General features: G+C 32.5%; 1 protein-coding gene across 1 annotated transcript; it reads left to right on the top strand.

The window, feature by feature from the left end:
- Positions 1–1040: 1040 nt before the first annotated feature.
- Positions 1041–16429, top strand: LOC140436731 (endoplasmic reticulum resident protein 44-like). The gene is made up of 4 exons (XM_072525790.1): positions 1041–1203; positions 4589–4661; positions 10966–11328; positions 15695–16429. The coding sequence occupies exons 1-3, from the start codon at positions 1165–1167 to the stop codon at positions 11304–11306; spliced, it is 453 nt and encodes a 150-aa protein (XP_072381891.1). The 5' UTR covers positions 1041–1164; the 3' UTR covers positions 11307–11328; positions 15695–16429.
- Positions 16430–19933: the final 3504 nt, after the last annotated feature.

Genomic DNA, 19933 nt, shown 5'->3' on the forward strand with positions numbered 1-19933 from the left:
AATAGACTGAAAATAACAAATCAAGCAATGAAACCAAACAAGTTATACTATGTATTAGCCCCAATACTGGGAAAAAGCGAACTTACACAAGAGACAAGGAAAAAAATATATAACACAATACTGATACCGACTCTGCTCTATGCAAGTGAAAACTGGACAATTCTGGAAAAACATAAGAGCAGGATTAATACAAAGAAGATGAGACACCTAAGAAGGAACTTTGAAAAGACAAAATGGGATAGATTAAGCAACTAAGGAGAACCAAGCAAGAACCAATAATGAACAAAATAGCAAAGAGACAAATAAACTGGTATGGGCATCTGATGAGAATGCAATCCAACATAATTACAAGAAAAGTCCACGAAGCAAACATCGTAAAAAGAAAAAGATGCAGACCAAGAAAAAATTAATACAGCAAGTAGTAGGGGCGGGAAAATTTAAACAAAAATCACTCGAAGAATTGAAAATTATGGCAGGAAATAGAAAAGAATGGAAAAGATGGGTCAATGGAAATTAAAATAACTAGCCCAAGTCCGACACATTGATCGAATAAAAGGAAGGGGAAAAAGAAAGGAGGAAAGAAAGTTAATAATAAACGAGTTAATTCAATATCTCTTCCTTCCCCTTTCACACCTCTTCACATTTTTCCTTTTAACTCAGAAAATATCGACCGCACAAAAAAATGTGTAAAGTAGAAAATTGCATTTGCAACAGTTCCAGTCCATAAAAAGTGAAAATGGCGAAGATATTGAACAAAAACGGTTGGTTCTCCTTTAAACTTAAGATGCCGGCTAAAACAAAGAATGAATTCAGTAAAGTTTTTTAATTTGCACTACAACTGACCCCCATGCCATTCTGATTGTACATCTAACTCCACCGCAGGTGCGGCGACAGACGCTCATTTTGCTGATTATCGAACACTATTCAACTGCTTCCAATAAATTTTATTCGGTATAAAATTCCTTCGACAACTCCACACTATCTCCTGTACTATAAGCTTCATGTCGAAATTTCTGATATAAATTGTCTTCCTTTTATGTCAAAAGAGTTAGATGACATTAGCCGTTTATCTTTTATGGTATTTACTGCAGGTCTTAATCCAAAGTTGGTAAATTGAAAATCGTTGTATTTTTTATTTGTTTTTATAGAAACTCCATTGCTAGGATGTATAACATTAAAACTACTCTATTTTTATTAACAGCGGTAAGTACAGCTTAATTTTAATTCTATTCTTACAGATTTTCATTCGGTATAGTATGTTAAGATAAAATCTTAGCACAGTAGGCTTTACACAGCCAGATTTACAATAATATATATGTATAAAATAGAACAGAATATAGAATATTCTCTCTCCTGTTTCCGACCAGATTGTAGCTTCGACTATTTTTTAAATAATTTTAAACTATTTGTCCTTGTTTAGTGTAGTGTCATGTACAATTTTATGTTTAATTTTATGTTTATGACATTCTGCGATTGCTGGATACCCAAAAATTGACGAAATGCCCCTGAAGATGCTCTAGGAAGCGAAAGTACTTGGACAAGATTTAATTAATAAAACTGTGCTCGATATCTGCCTTTATTTTATCAAAGTTCATATATTCTTTGAATGCGCAACGCCCGCTAAACGCCAATAGTTGCCCATCCATAGTCAAATATTCACTTGCTATAAAATGTCTTGGAAAATTGGCAAAAATGGTTAAAAATTTCCCTAATAGGTGCCAGTTTATCCGGCGGGCGAACTTTCGACACCAAATTGTCTTTGTACCTGGGGTAATCGAAGGGTCAAATTTTATTATAGGAAATTTCGACACCGCGGCGTAAAGCAGGTAGGTAGGTAATTAGCGGCGATGGACATTTGCACCCAAGCAGAACAAGCGGGTTTTCCCAATATTTATTGTCACGGCGGGGGGCGTGGCACTTGTGTACTTGTGACTAAATTATTTCAGTTGTAATTTATTTCTTGTTTGACGTTGACTTGTGCACGTATACGGATATTTAAAAAATGAGTTTGATAAAAAGTTCCCGTGGTCGAGATTTATTAGTGGTGGAGCATCATTCGTTCTCGAAACAGAAAGTGTTAAAAAGCGGCGAGATATTTTGGCGCTGCATCCAAAGAAACACTAAGTGTTCCGCAAAAGTGTTTACAATAGGCTGTGAGGACCTCACCACCACAAGAAGTGATTTGGTACATAATCATGAAGCCGATCCAAAAAAGCTTGAAGTAAAGATGGTAATCAATGCATGTAAACGAAAAGCCCAAGAGGACATATCGGAAAAGCCTGCCAAAATTACAAGAACTGCTGTTGCTGAGTGTGATGCCAATTTGCTGACGGTTCCTGGCATAGCTAGCATAAGAAAGAACATTTACAACTGTCGTCGTAAACTGTTACCAGGTCCGTTACCAAGAAGCATATCAGAAGTTCATAACGCGGTTAGTAATTATTCTCCTAAAACCTGTCGCAATGAAAGTTTTTTGTTTTTAAATCATCCTGAATTAAATGTAATTGTATTTTCATGCGAGACAAATATTCGTTTGTTGTGTAAATTAAAAACTTTGTATATGGATGGTACATTTTCATACAGTACCAAATATTTTCTACAATTATTTACTATACATGGCTTGGAAAATGGACATTATGTTCCTTTAGCATACTGTTTGTTAAAGGACAAATTGTCAATGACATACAAAAATTTATTTTCTTTATTAAAGTCTAAGATTTTTGAAACATTTCAATTATCATTAGAGCCAACTGAAATATTTGTGGACTTTGAAAAAGCAATTCACTGTGCTTTATTGTATATGTGGCCCAATGCAAAAATTAGTGGATGCCGTTTTCACTTACACCAAAACTGGTTTAAAAAAATTCAATCTTTGGGTTTGGTACAAGAATATAAGGATACAAATTCAGAAATTGGAAAATGGTTAAGGCATACGTTTGGTTTAACTTATTTAAATCCAGCAGAAGCTGAAGAATGCTTCTTTTATGATTTAATGTCATATAAACCTATAAACGCAACACTTGATATATATGCAGATTATTTACTGGAAAATTACATTTTCGATAGCGCTCTATTACCACCACACATATGGTCTAATCAGAATCCGTCTATTGCGAGGACCACAAATGCCTGCGAATCCTTTCATTCGAGATTTAATTCTTCTTTTTATTCAACACATCCTTCTATTTTTATTTTTATTGAAAAGTTAAAAAAATTTCAAGTAGACACTTATGTCAAAATAAATAGTTTACATATACCAGCAAAAATCAAAGATACTACTGTTAAGGCTAAATTGGCATTTTTGGAGAAAATGATGGATAAACTACGATCCCAACAAATACGTAGGTTAGATTTTATAAAAGCTGTATCTTATCATTCCTATAATAGCAAATAAATCATTGTATACAAGTATATTAACGGTAAAATGTACAAAAATTAGGTACTAGTTGTATTATATTTAGATATTATTACAGTTATAAAGAAATAAAATGCACATTACTTTTATTAAAATAAATAAATTAATTAATTATGGTATTTTATTTATGTCGCAGCTATATTTATTTGGTGTCGAATATACCTGTAAGATAAAAACGGGAATTGGGGCTGGTGTCGAAAATTGCCATTAAATTTTAGTCGCTACCTGCTTAGTGTCGAAATTTCCTACGCCCAGTTTATCAATTTCTCTTCTTTGAACTCTATCTCTAATGTCTTCGAAACGTAGACACCTCAAAAGAAATTTGAAACGTTTTTCACTCATGGCCAAATAAAATAATTCTACACCACTTCCTTTTGAGTTGTCCCAAATTTTGTGTAAGTTTTTTCGAGAAGATCTTAATACACCGATTATATAAAGAATCCCAATAAATGCCCTTATCTCTCTTTCGTCTGTGTTTCTTGCATCTCGTTCTCATTCAAATCGGTCTCTGATATTTTAAATATAAATATTAGTACAAGTAGTAATCGTTTGTATAACAGACCCATCAAGTGAAAGATTAAAACACTCAATATCTGATTTTGCATTTTTAGCAAGTCCCTTCAAACCAGGTAAATGGGTTACTAAGGTATGAGCTCTGGTTCTGACGTTAACATTAGGTGTTTCTTTTCTCCATTTCGTTTTTTTTTGTCATTTCTCACAAACCACTTATTTATTTGTTCAATGTCACTCTCATCATCTGTGGTGTCACTATACTCTAGTTCCGATACAGAATCATGATCGCTTCCATTTATATTTTCTTCTTCGGGATTGTACGTTTCATCTTCATCTTAGAGGTTACGCATTTTCCGTGACAATTTATGCAGGAGTACCACCAAGCCGCAAATCTCTTGCCGTAATACTGATCAAACACCAGCGTATGCTAGTCTAAGTTACGAATTCGTTTAGACTTTTAAACTTCTACCTTAACTTTTTTTATTTTTCTGTTTACTGTTTTCTGTTTTCTGTTTTTCTATTTTATTTTTCCTACCGAGCCAGGAACGCGAGCGTTTCGCTTCTGACATACTTTTTATTAATCCTTCACTTAATAATAGTGGTTGATATAATATCTAAGTGTATCGATTCATTAAAAAATTGATTATTACTTTTTTTTAGATTATTTACTTAATAGAACCAGCAGATAGCAAAGCTGTACAGATTACTAGTAAAAACATAGATAATATTTTGGGTAAGTTCGTTTCGTAATAATGCAAATTTATAATAAAAACTTAAAAGTAATATTGCAATATATATCAATCGAGTCTCTCTATTTATCTGAGAGCCTTTTACAATAACAGTTACAAGCCTTGTGTGTTTTATGGGTACTACCAAACTTTACATTACACATAATGTGTAATGTAAAGTTTTGTCATACCCAGTTACTCAGAAGTCATATTTCTTTTGTCACAAATCACAAACATAAATATATAAAAAATAAAATTAAATAAGAAACCAAAATAATGACTCATCAGATAAAAACAAACGATCTATCTGGGAAGATTAAAAATATACTTAAAAAAAACGGTTTTTGAGAAACTAAATTCAACAAAGACTTATTAGGTCACTCACAAACAAGAAAAAAGTTACTCAGTACTACAGCGTATCGTTAAAAATCGTTTTTTTTTTTAATGCTCACTTAGTAGTAATTAATATTACTACTAAGAAGCTTAAAATTATGGTCAGACGAGTATTATTTAAAATCTAACAATTTATTACACAAACATTAACATGTACAGCTGCGGTTATTAAATAGTTTACACCCTTATATATCTAAAGTAAAATTCCACTATTTTAAAGAGCGACTTCATCATTTAAACGCGGAATATTTAAATTGACCCTCAAAAACTACCCGTTCAATTTGCGTTTTCTCATAAGAGATTACAAAATATTGTATTAGTACATTAATTTGTGCTTCTCTATAGCAAGTGGCCGTCTTGTTCATAAGTAGCAGTTATGGTCATACAAACCAGAATTTTTTGACGCAACGATTATTACCGTCATAAAAAGACTAAAAAAATTATATTTTCAATAGTAAAAATTGAGCACAAAATTGTAATGAAATAAATTTTATTCATATGTTACGTTTCGTTACATATTTAAGTTTATAAAATAAAAATCGATATTTTACGTTTCATTCCCATTCCTTTTCAAACACTTGGCAACTTGGGCATTTGTAAAGCATAGCAACGTTAACACCTCCGCACCTGCCGAAGCAAGAAACGTTTATACATAGGCGGTTCTGGCGGGAGTACATGTGTTGCATTTTGTGATTATATTTTGTGCGGTTGAAGTTTGTGGTAATAAACCGAGTGTTATTGGAGTTTGTCGTTTTATAGTGCATTTTTAGTTATATTCTGTGATTATTGAAATAAAATGGACGAACAACCGAGTTGTTCCAAAAGAAGACAGCAAAATTCTGATGATGAATCCAAAAATAAAAAGCCGCAAAAGAGACGGAAAGTGTTAACGATAGAAGAGAAGGTAATGATACGAAACGGTTATAAAGGAATTGTCGGCAGAAAAATGGCATCAAATGGTATCAGTTTAACAAATGTATCCGTTAGCTGTATTTATCTTGTGCTTAAAAATATATCGGAAAATAAAAATCAAGAAAAAGGTTAAACTAGAGATAGAAAAAACATTGTTTTGGATGACAAGACAAAAATGTTATACCTCGAAAAATTCATTCATTTTATTTTCGGAGTGAAATTCCAACACTGAAATAATTTCTCAAGAGCTCGAAAACGATGACTTCTTACCTAAGATATCTCGTAGAGTATTAATCAAATCTATGAGCGAAATGAACTTTCGATATGTAAAATGCATTAGAAAAAGCATTTTATTAGAAAATAATGAAATTATTGCGTGCAAAAGAAAATATGTAGAAGAAATACGCAAAATTCGCAGGATTAACGAAGGTCATACAGTTAGAAAAGTTTGGTAAGATTTAAATGTCGAAAGTCGAAAGAAATAGAAGGCTGGTCTATAGAATTAAAAGCTCCATCAGGAAATGGAAAGTGGAAAGAATGGAAGTGATACAGGGTTCCTTGATGATGGTTAGCTTCAATTTGAGTCAAGAAAAACAGGAGATTATCAAGAAGAAATGACTTCCGAAGTATTTGAACGCTGGTTTAAGGAAATCATAACAATATTAGAACTTGGGTTTATGGTTATTATAGACAATGCACCATATCATAGCCACAGACTAGAACAATTACCGATGACGGCATGGCGGAAAGAGAGAATTCAAGAATCTTTACTTGTGGAGTTCTGTGGAGACCGTTTTCAAAGTTAGAAAAAAAAGTAGAAAAAAAATTATATAAGATTATATAAATAAGATTATACAACAAATAAATTACAATTTTGTATATATATTCAGGGATTCTACAGTATTCACTGCCTTCCCTCGCTCAACCGTTTCTATCTCTCTCTGTTGTCCCATCGTTTAGGCCCCTCTTACTCATGGCGTCGTCTACTTCGTTCCTCCAGGATTTTCAGGGTTGTCCTCTTTTCCTCCTTCCTATGGGGCTCCATTCTGTTATTCTCTTACTCCATCTGCTGCCACTAGTTCTTCTTACATGTCCATACCACTTTAGTCTTTTTTGTTTTATGTATGTTAGTATATCTGTTTCTATTCACGTTCTTTGCTTTATTTCGTCATTACTTCTCCTATCCATTCTTGTTACTCTGCAGCATCTTCGCAGGTATTCCATCTCTGTTGCTACAATCTTACTGCTGTTTTTCTTGTTTATGATCCAATTTTCAGCCCCATATGTCATAATACTTCGCACTAATGTTTTATAAATCTGTGTTTTTGTCTTGATATTTAGGTATCTATCCCGCCATACTGATTTAAGTTGTCGGATTGCTGTTCTTGTTTGTCCTAATCTTTGTGTAATTTCTTCCTCCGTTGTTGCCTTTTTCGTGATTATAAACCCCAAGTATTTAAATTTATCCTTTCCCTTAATTGTTACATTGTCATCAATCTTTAGATCTTCTATGTCTTCTTCACTTGTAGATAGGTGCTCTGTTTTCGCGAGGTTAATATCTAGGCCAGCCTTGGTATATTCTTCTTGAAGTTTCTTCATCATCTAGCTTAGGTCGTCTTGGTCTTGTGCAATTACTACTTGATCGTCTACAAAGCTTAACCGGTACGTATCCTGTTCCGTACCGGTACTCCCATGCCTTCGCATTTTCTTTTCCAAGTAGTCAAGGCTTTCTCTAAGTATATTTTGAATAGGGTTGGAGATGTGGAACAACCCTGCAGGAGCCCTTTTGTTATGGTGAAGTCTCCTATGATTCTTGTTCCCATTTTAATGGACACTTTATTTTCTTTATACAGAGCTTTGTAGCTTCTATGAGTTCCGTCTGTATTTCTAATTTGTACATTGCCTCCCATAGTTCTGACCTTGATACAGAGTCATACGCCTTTCTCAAGTCCACAAATGCCAAATGTATATCTTTATTTTTTGCTTTTTTCTTTTCCAACAGTTGTTCTAGTGTGTATATGTGGTCTATGAATGATCTTCCTGCCATGAAGCCTGCCTGATCCCCCCGATTTTGCCTTTTATTGCTTGCTCTATCTTTTCTCGCAGTATCTTTCCATATAATCTTCCTATTGATGATATTACGCTTATTCCTCTGTAGTTTTCGCATCGTTTTCTATCTCCTTTCTTAAATATAGATGTCATATATGCCTCCGTCCATTTCTTTGGGAGTTGTTTTCCATTTATGGCTTTCTGAAATATCCATTGTATCATCCGGTGTAATTTTATTGATCCGTATTTTATAAGCTCAGGTGAGAAAGGTGAAGGTGCTTTCTTAATTTTGATTGCTTTTATGGCCGTTCTCATTTCCCTATCTGTTATCTCTGTTGTGGGGATCTGCTTCGTCTTCGTCTGTTTTCTTTTCCAATAAATTGTGGTCTTTGTTCTGTTAACAGTTCCTTGTAGTAGTCCTTCCATTGTCCTGTATATTTCCCAATTTAATTTTTTTTTGGAGTTTTGTTTCAATTCTCTCAGTACTTTCCGAAGTTCTTGTAACTCCTATGTATGTTTCAATATTTAAGCAGGTTCTTTCTCATTCTTCATTCTTTTGTTGTGCTATTTGTTTTTTCACTTTTTTTTGGAAAAAAAAAGAAAAAAAAAGAAAAAAAAAGAAAAAAAAAAGAAAAAAAAAGAAAAAATAAATTACAATTTTTATTTCACTAAATGTAATTATTCTTAATGTTTTTCTATATTTGTAGAATATTTATTTTGTGTAGTTATCAAGTCTAGTTTTTGGATGAATGTTTGGCAGCTACAATAAAAAGTTTTTTGAATAAGCTTTGTCTTTTTATTTTTTACGGTTTCTTGGTTGATAATTTAGCCAGTGACCGTAAGCTATTTAACTGGCTATAAATAAACACTGAATGAAATATCGACCACCTTAAAAAATATTGAACTAATGTTACAAAAAATTAGTAAATGTCACTCATAATACAATAAAAAACAATAAACACATTAGCATTTTTGTTTGAGATATACTGTTTGAGAAAAAAATCAATTTGTCCTATAAAGTGTTAAATGTAAGAAATTTGACAGTTGACTACGGGTTTAGAGGTTGCCACCAGATGTACTGTTTTAAAGTCGCAAAATAGTACACGCGATATATTATTCGACGCGTACAAGAACAGAATAGAAACTTCTGGTTTTCATATCACTTACGGTTAAAAAGTTTTAACCAGAAGTCCCACATTATAGTCGAATAAATATTACATGTGATATATCAATCGCGTATTGAACAGTCGAGCTCGAATATTTATATATAATAATATTAGATATACTAGATTAAGATTTTTTTTATAGCCCTTTTTCTATCCGAGTTGTCGAATAAAGGCCTCTCCCATTTCTCGCCATTCATCCCTGTTGTGTGCTAGGCGTTTCCACATTGGTCCTGCGACTCTTTTGATATCGTCGCTCCAGCGCATTTGAGGTCTTCCTCTTGGTCTCTTCGCATCGTACGGTCGCCAGTTTCCGACTTCTTTGATCCATCTACCATCTTCGAGACGTTCGTTGTGTCCAGCCCATTTCCATTTTAATTTAGCTGCTTGTTTCGCAGCGTCCTTTATTTTTGTTTTATTCCGGATTGCTTCGTTCGTTTGCCGATCTATTAGTGAGATACCAAGCATCTGTCGTTCCATGGCTCGCTGAGTTTTTCGAATCTTGTCCATGTTCTTTTTTGTGAATGTCCAGGTTTGAGCTCCGTAAGTGAAAACGGGAAGGATACAAGAATCGAACACTTTGGTTCGAAGGTTTTGGGGTATCTTTTTGTCTTTCAGTATGTATGAGAGTTTTCCAAATGCGGCCCATCCCATTCTTACTCGTCTGCTTATTTCGGTAGTTTGGTTTTCTTTGTTTACCTTGATATTCTGACCCAGATATATGTATTCTTTTACATGTTCCACTTTTGTTCCTTGGATGGTTACCATCAGGTAACCTGATGATGGTTGATCATCTTTATTTGACATTAGCTTAGTTTTACTCAGATTCATTTTTAGTCCTTTTTTTATGGATTCCGTATGAAGCTCATCGATCATCGTCTTCAGTTCTTTCCAGCTGTCGGCTATTAGTACTACGTCATCTGCATATCTATATATATACCCGGTATTTAGGCGGCACACGCCCTTCCGGTAGGGATCTATGGAGGAGTATCACCAAGCTGCAAGCCCTTATCTCTTGCCGTACTGCTCCACCATAGGCCGATCAGATACCAGCATATTCTAGACTAAGCTGCAGATTCATTTAGAATTTTAAACTGCTGCGTTAGCCTATTTGTTTTCTGTACACCGAGCTGGGGATTTAACTGACATCTCTCGCAGTGAAGCGAAGGAGAAGCCAGCCGCCCAGCCCGCTTGGCTATCCGATCGACGATCCGATCTGCATATCTTAGATATGAAAATACTTTCCGTTTATCGATAGTCCCTTCGTTTCCCAATTTAGTGATTTAAAGATGTCTTCAAGTGCGGCAGTAAATAGTTTTGGAGATATGGTGTCTCCCTGTCTTACTCCTTGGTTGATTTTTATTGGCCTCGTTTTCATTCCGTTATCCATCGTGACTACCATTTCAGCGTGTTGATATATATTATGTATTAATATCCTATATCTAGAATATATTCTGCTGTTGACCAGTGCTTCCTCAATAGCCCATAATTCTGTGCTGTCAAAAGCTTTCTCGTAGTCTATAAATGCTAAACAGATTGGTAAATTGTATTCGTTAACTTTTTATATTAGGACCTTTAGTGTGTGAAGATGGTCACATGTACTGAACCCTTTTCTAAATCCGGCTTGCTCTACTGGTTGATATACATCAAACTTTGTTGTCAATCTATTTGTAATTATTTTTGTGAATGTTTTATAAAGTTGTGATAGTAGTGATATTGGACGATAATTTTTAAGATCTGTATTGTCCCCTTTTTTGTGTATTAAAATTAAGATTGATATTTTTTATTTTAGCTTCCAATGAATTAGTCTTTATAATGTTCTATACTGACTGGTGTAGATTTAGTAAAAAGGTGATGCCTACATTTGATAAAACTGCAGATGCAATAGCCAAAGAATTTCCAGAAGCTGGAAAGGTTGTGATGGGTAAAGTAGAATGTGAAAAAGAAAAAAGTCTAGCTTCAAAATACAACATCACGTCATATCCAACCGTAAGAGTGATTCGTAATGGCCAGGTGGTAAAGGGAGAGTATTCAGGACAAACTGAAGTAGAGGATCTTTTAACTCTCATAAAGAACAAATTAGAACACCCAGTGCTAGCGTTTGAAGAACTAAAGAAATTGGGAACATTATAATTAGTAAAGAAAATCATCATAGGTATGTCAACTATTTATATAGATATTTTAAATGGTAATACAAAATATATAAACATTTTCGACAAGAGCAAAATAGTGAGGAAATATGGCAAATTCGGACCACCAATTGGTTTTTACTTAATAACATTTATAATAAAGTAGTTTAAATTTCAATTTAAGAAAAAAACTAAATTAACATTATCTAGGAATAACTTTTCTTTGTTTAAAATATTCTAAAAATATATATTAGATAACTGCTAATTTTTGCAAAAGTTTACAAAATAGGCACTTAAAAAAGTGCTGTTAATTTGGATCCCTCTTTTCCTCGTATTTTGTACCCCCTAGAAACCTAATGGATTATGACTGGTGTAGAAATAATTCACATAATAAATATATAAATTTATTTTATTTTTAAAATAGATTGATTACCAATATCAAAATTAGCTTTTTCATAAAAGGCTTATTCCTATGATTGTTTTAAGTTTGAATCTAATTTACTGGCAGAAGTCGCATATGTAATCATCTTTTTCCACACTGGTATAATCAACATGCGCCCAACATTGTAAGTTTGCTTTATAAGGAGACGAAGTGATGAGGGCCAACTTGCAGGGCTTGCAGGGCTATAAAAACCTGTCACAAAATATTAATTATATCGACATTTTTGCTAATCTTTACTTGTCAATATTTTGCTCATATCTATGCATCTAAATTTAGATACTTCCGGGACTTCCCTGTCCACGTCGTTTTGTCTGTAGTTAAATCCATGATACTATAAATGACAAGATAGGATCTTCCCGTTGCGCAAAATTGGTCGGGTTCACGCATGACGTAATTGGAGAGTAGAATTTGAATTCTAGTTAAAGTTGGATTTGTATGCATTATGTGATCAAATTATTCAATAAGCAAAATAATATTAAACGACTTGTTTCTGTTATGTTATACGTTATTCAATTTTCATACTGCGCATGCTCCATTGCTCAAATAACGTTACCGTAGTCTTACTCTCTCACTTGATAACTCTATTGTATCATGGTTAAATCCCCGTTGAGAATATATATCTTTATATTGTGTAATTAAATTAAAATACCAATGCCAGAACCAACCGTAACTGATTAAGTATACAGTGACGAGTGTCTTATTACCACCCGTCAAAATAGCGGAAAGGATAGAAGACAGATTAAGTTGTGAGATAGTACGAGATAAGGCTAGTATTAGACGTGTCTGTTTGACTTCAGTCATAATTATACGGATGACCTTGAAAATATTTTATTTTAATAATTTCTGATGTTAGAATAAATGATTAAATATATTAAGATATATTATACTAAAAAACATTAATTAGTAGCGATTTTAAATTATAAATCTTTAAGTTTATTTAATAATAAAAATAACTCAACTGAAATATTTGACTAAATTAAGGTAGGTATGTTTGTCCGAAAACAATTATTGTATGTAAAATTGGAGTAATAGTTAGAGAAGTTGTCTATTGACAAGAAGACTGGGGTTCAATTCACACCAAGGGTAAAATTTTTGTTTTACTCAATCAAAAATAATAGAAAATATGATACATATTAGGTAACAAGTTTTCGAAAAACTCATTATTCACAATTTATTCTTATTCCAATGTTATAAAATAGAAATACAAAATATTTCAAATTCAATTCCAGTTTTACAGTCTTCAGTTGTGAATGGAAAATAATCCATTGAAGACTGTTTAATGTCAAGTCCATCACTAAATTCTCAGTGTTAATATCAATTCCTCTGTACAGGTAATGATTTTCAAAACAATTGACGACATTGGAATGGATGCGCGAGAACAGCTACCTGCTTTATAGCTAACCAAATCATCAAGCCTTCAAGTTATCAAATAATAACACACCGAGAAGTGTTATTTACGGTAAACAGAAACTTTTTATTGAAAAAATAATTCGTGAAAAGGATTTTAACGGTCGAGGAAAAAGTGCAAATTGTTGTCTGGCATGTGAATGGATTATCAGACAACATGATTAGACAACAATTTGTAAATATGTTTCCAAATAGGCCGGCTCCATCACGATCAACAATTCAGACTATTATACGTAATTTTTTTACTTATGGATCCTTGTTCGCTCCAAGAGAAGTTCGCAGACGAAGGGAGGTAAATCCAGATTTGGAACTAAGGGACACTTTGATTTGTGCAAGTATTGAGCAAAATCTTACCCAATCAACATCTCGTCTCGGAGAACAATATGGAATTCCAAGATTTAGAGTAGGTGAAATTTTTTAAAGACATCGATACCGTCCCTATAAACTTCATAAATCCAACGAACAATTCCCTGGGGATCAATATAGACGTTTAGAATTTTGTCAAACTGCAATGGAAATGTCACATCAAGATGAACATTTTTTAGAGAACGTTTTGTTCACCGATGAATGTACGTTTTCATTGCATGGCCGTCACAATTCAATCAATGCTAGGTATTGGTCTCGAGGAAATCCTCGTCAGATTTATGTCGCTGGTACCCAGTGTCTTCGGAAAGTAGATGTTTGGGGAGGCATAATAGGGAATCATGTCATTGGTCCATTTTTTATAGACGGTATGTTGACTGGGCGGAAATACTTGGAACTTCTGCAAAATGAAATTGTCCCAGCCCTTCGTAATTTACCAATAACTTTCGATTCCATATGGTTTCAACACGATGGTTGTCCTGCACATAATTCTCGCATCGTCAGTGAATATCTCAGTGCGACTTTTCCTAATCGATTGATTAGTGGCCACGGAGATATTTTTTGGCCTGCGATCTTGCATCTTGTGATTTTTTTATTTGGGGATATATCAAGTCCAAACTATATGAGAGATATAACGATGAGAACATCGTGCCTTGAACTCTGATCCATCAGACTTTTATAATTCTTTAGTGGCAGTTTGGGTTATTGTTCTGCTGCTAATGAAGGCTTATTTGAACATATTGTAAATACGTTTATTTACAATATTTTTTTATTTTTGTAGAATTTTTACTTATTTAAACATTCTTTAAAAGTTCTTTTAATTTTGAAGAATGTTTACTTTATTTTCGAAAGTACGACGATACTGTTTTGTCAATAAGATTTTTTGTTTTAACTTTAAACACTTCTAATACTAGTAACGACTAACATAAATGTTTAATGATTCAAAGCAAAGCGATCTTTGCATAATTTCAAATTATTAAAAAAAAAAAAGAAAATCACAAGTGGGTTTTGAACTCTAATCGTCTGCGATGTCTGTGTCGCAATGTCGAATTCTTACCACTAATCCACGAAGGATTTATAATTATTCTGTCACAAGAGTGTATGAAACTCCTTAAATCATAGTAGAAATTATTCTTGGTTAATAATTTAAAACTTTAGATTAAATAATCACTATTAATTAAATTATTTTATTCACATTTTTGCTTTATTGTGGTCAATCAGTTTTTACTTTATGCGAAATTAAAAAATGGAAATACGTCACACATTCGACGTTACTCATAATAATTATGACCGAGGTGATTTAACTCGAAGCTAACGTCTAAAGGTGTGAGACTATCGCTAGTGATAATGTAATGTAATATAAATTATAGGTTTCTCCGATTATTTCTCACCTTTACGAGTTTCATCTCTTTTTATTTCACAAGGTAACTGTGTTTTCTATCTCTTACGTTAAAAAGCCGGGTGGTAAGACACTCATCACTGTATAAAGGAATATAAAGAGTTTACATTTGAACATGGTAAATTGTTTTGTAGAGCCTATTTATGTAGAGACTGTAAGTTTTATTTTACAAATTATCCATATCCATAGAGTGTTTCCTTAATAATGCAAAAAAGTTAGTTGAGTTTCGCGCTTAAAAAAATACTAGAAATATGGGTTCCTACAGAAATAAAGGGTGTTAAAGTGTTATGGTTATTTTATTTTTTTGCAAGTAATATTTTAATTAATGTCGACATTTGGATAAAAAATTGGTTTTGGTAGTATTTTTTAAGCCATTGTAATTGAATATTTAATTTTTCGGAAGCTGTAAGATCGGAATTTTAATATGTAGTATCCGTAGCAATAAGTCTCTAACAGCGACTATAGAATTTTTTAAGTAAAATCATTTTAATTTTGCCCCAGAACACGTGATTTTATTTATAACCAAATTTTTTTACACCCTCTACGACCTAGTTTTTTGTTACTATAGTTGGGTTTTTAACATTTGATGAGGTAATGAATCTTTAACATACGTCATTTTTCTATTTTAAAAGTGTATAATATAACAAGTTACTTCACGATTAGTTTCTCACATGAAATCTTTCAACACAATAATTAATATATAATATAATAATTATTATTTTACTTTAAGAATTGAAGAACATTTTTCATATTGGTAATATCCTTTAATATTATTTTTTAGGAATTAAAAAGTAATATAAGTAGTTCTGTAGAAATGGTGGTCACGACATTAACAGAGTTGGAATCCAGTGGGTGAACAACCAATAATAAGTCACCTAAAAAACTCCATCTTAGAGTGTTTTTGCTGCTTCACCACCTCTATTCTGCTAAGCCCCCATTAGACGACATATTAAAAGCTAAGAGACCAATTAGTAGAAACAGAAAATTTAAAACTACCAAACCAAAACGATTGTTACTACAAAACTTTTATATCTGAAAGTGATGTAGTTTATAGAACCCTTAATGATGACATGACAATGACAGCAGAAACGTTACAATGTTTAGAAAGCAGAGAGGAGGAAACTCAACCTCACTGTTGCTTTACCTGCTGCAACGAACTCTGAATTAGTTACTCGTTACCAGTTGAAGAATCAAAAAGAGCTAGTTCATCATCTGTTGCAGAATCAAACCTGACTGTTCTAACATTCATGCTAGAATTTTTGTCTCCAATGTCCTACAGTGACTCTGATCGAGGATATGAATCATTATATCCTTCAATTAGTTTACCTGAATTACCTGAAGATATTTGGGAGCAAAGTATATCAGAACTATTTCCTTCTTTACTCTCATTTTCATTGAATTTAAATTTAAATTTTAATTTAAATTTTTTTTTTATTAAAAGAACGATTTTTTATTATATATTTGTTACATTGCGTATATTTGTACATTTAGTTAATAAAGTTGTAGATATAGCAGATCTAAATAAGTATTTTTTTTTTATTTTATTTTAAACCAAACAGCTTCCCGATGCTAAAAAATAACAATATACAGTTTACAGTTGATCCTTCTGATCTTTACACATCTTCATCATTCTTATAGGAAATAAACCAATGACAAATAAACCAAAACATGTGAGCCAAACGTACGTCGGTTATAAGAAATATTCATGAAATATAAGAATAAGAAAATGGTTAATATTATAATGGACGTTTTTATACTTCTCTTCATTTATTGCATTTGGAAAACTGGATATACATTATATGAACGTGATTTTATAATTTTTGGAAACCTATAGGTTGTCCAATAAAATCTACAGTAAATAAATTTAAATCATGGTAATCAGAAACAGTAAATAAATATTTAAACCGTAGCAATCAGAAATTAAAGTGTTTTTATTGAATATAAGCAAATAATATCGTCAGATCATGTTCCTATTGTTGGTAAATTTAGGTTTTGATTTAAAGTTACAAAAAAGAATAATAACAAAAAATGCCAGGTTTAGGTTTAGTTTTAAGAAGATTACAAAAAAGAATATTAACAAAAATGCGATATGAGAAGACTAAAATGTAAGTAAATAAAAGAGACGGAAAGTCGCACGGATTCTTTTAGAGAAACTAAGTAACATGGAGCAAATATATAATGCAGAAGAATCACACCAGAATATATGTGATACCTTTAACAAGATCAGAGAAGAACAATTAATAGAAAAAAAAGAAGAGGAAAAGTTGGATGAATGTCAATATACTGCAACTCATGGAAAAAAGAAAAAAATCAAAGAACAACAAAAGAAAGAAAACCGAAATACGAGAGGCCACAGAAAATTGGTTAAAATCACAGTGTGAGGAGATAGTTATTGGAAGAAAAACATAATACGTTTAAAATGCATAAAAAGTTTAAACAAGCAACTGGTCTTCAGAAAGCCAATACAGGTATCAAACTGCGAGATCAACAGGGGAACATTATCACAGATTAAAATCAAGAAATTTGCATATGGACCAAATACATACAAGAATTCTGATGATATTAGGTACGAACAACCTCCATTCTACAAATGTTATGAGCACTTACCAAGCACATCAGATGAAGTGGAAAAAGCGATATACACACTAAAAGATGGGAAAGTTCCTGGATCTGACAATGCACATGCTTAACTCATAAAACTAGTGTGCAACTTAATGGTCGCCAAGATCCGAAACGAATATACACTACAAGAAGAAGATCTAAAAATCTGAATAGAAATCTACCTCAGGGCTCAATCCTCTTGATCGTTTTGTTTATTCAGTGTTAAATATTGAAGTTTTTCAGATTTTAAATATTGAGGTTTTCAGATTGAATGGTTCTCATATGGTTAAGTAATCGATTTGTTGTAAAAATGTACATTCAAAAATTAACACACAAAAATTCAAATAAATAGATCTATGTATATTAAATTGAAAAATACAAAACTTTGAGCCGGGTAAAAAATAATTTATTTTAAATATTTATTGAAGCGAAATTTAGAGAAACTACAAAGAATAATGCACAGTATTGTAGAAACAAAGAAGACTTACTTCTAGGTGAAACAACAAATTAAACAGATGGGCGGAATATTTCGAAGACCTATTAAATACAGACCAACAAGAGGAACTTTAGAGAAATGAGAATTGACAAGAAGATGAAAAAGGGACGTGCGAGGACCAAATTTGAACTTTAAATGAAGTCAAAGAAATAATAAGAGTCAATCTGACAACTTAACTCAGTATGGTGGGATAGACACCTAAATATGAAGACAAAAACACAGATTTATAAAACATTAGTGCGAAGTATTATGACATATGGGGCTGAAAATTGGATCATAAACAAGAAAACAGCAGTAAGATAGTAGCAACAGAGATGGAATGCCTGCGAAGATGCTGCAGAGTAACAAGAATAGATAGGAGAAGTAATGACGAAATAAAGCAAAGAACATTAATAGAAACAGACATATTAACATATATAGAACAAAAAAGACTAAAGTGGTATGGACATGTAAGAAGAACTAGCGACAGCAGATGGATAAAGAGAATAACCGAATGGAGCCCCATAGGAAGGAGGAAAAGAGGACGACCCCGAAAATCCTGGAGGAACGAAGTAGACGACGCCATGAGTAAGAGAGGCTTAAACAATGGAGAATGGGACAACAGAGAGAGATGGAAACGGTTGAGTGAGGGAAGGCAGTGAATACTGTAGAATCCCTGAATATATATATATATATATATATATATATATATATATATATATATATATATATATATATATATATATATATATATATATATATATATAATAAGAGACCTAAAATAACAAAAGTGAGGAATAAGTGATATCCCAGCTGGGATTTTTAAGGAAACTGGCGAAAAATTGAAGGAAAGGATATTTCACTTGACACTAATAATTTGGCAAAAAGAAGAAATGCCGAAACAATGGAATGCCGCCCTTATATGTTCTGTTTATAAAAAAGGAGACAAAACGAAGTGCAAAAGCAATATAGAGGTATAGCACTATTAGAAGTAGTCTATAAAATACTTGCAAAAATTATTAGGAAAAGATTCATAATATATGACAACAAAGTGATTGGAGAATACCAGAAAGAACAACTACTGATCGAATGAGTACGTTAAAATTAATACAAAATAATAGCTACGAACAAAACTTAGTAGAGACATAACAAATATAGTAAAATAAAAGGAGCAGAGACTGTCTATAGTTTTGAAAAAGTGTCTGGATTTGAATAGTAAGGAGTAACCATAACGAACACGGGAAAAGAAGAAAAAGAGATAGACAAAAGATTAATGAAAGGAAGCAGAGCGATAGGCTCATTAAATTTATTACTAAAAGCCAAAAATGTATCAAGAACAGCTAAACTGCGAGTCTACGAGACACAGTCATACTATTAGACTCACAGTGATCTATGCCAGTGTAACGTGAATTATGAATCAGCAGGAAGGAAAGAAAGGTGCTCAGAAAAATTTTCGGAGAAATAAAGACCTAGAGAATGGAGAAGACGAACAAATAAAGAAATAATGAGGATGTATGGAAAACCAGCAATTACGGCAAAAATACGAGCCCAAAGAGTGGCTTGGTCACATTATACGAATGCCAGAGAATCGAAATGTTAAAATATTACTGATAAAGAGAGAAATGCGGAAAAAAGAGGAGAAGTTCAAAGAAGAAATGGTCGGAAGTAGTAAAGCAAGACTTGACTATATATATATATATATATATATATATATATATATATATATATATATATATATATATATATATATATCGTATCGTATACAATTATAAATTTAAGATTTCTTTACTGTCAAGAATCTGAGCTTGGTTGAATGTTAATGTCAACCATATTTTTTCTTGGATATACAACTTTTTAATAATTTCATGAGTAAGTATCACACATTTTCCCAAATTTCATACTTATTTATAATAGCACTATTAGAATGATAGAATGTCCATCTCT

Source organism: Diabrotica undecimpunctata, chromosome 3 (genome assembly GCF_040954645.1).
Source record: "Diabrotica undecimpunctata isolate CICGRU chromosome 3, icDiaUnde3, whole genome shotgun sequence".
Taxonomy (NCBI): domain Eukaryota; kingdom Metazoa; phylum Arthropoda; class Insecta; order Coleoptera; family Chrysomelidae; genus Diabrotica; species Diabrotica undecimpunctata.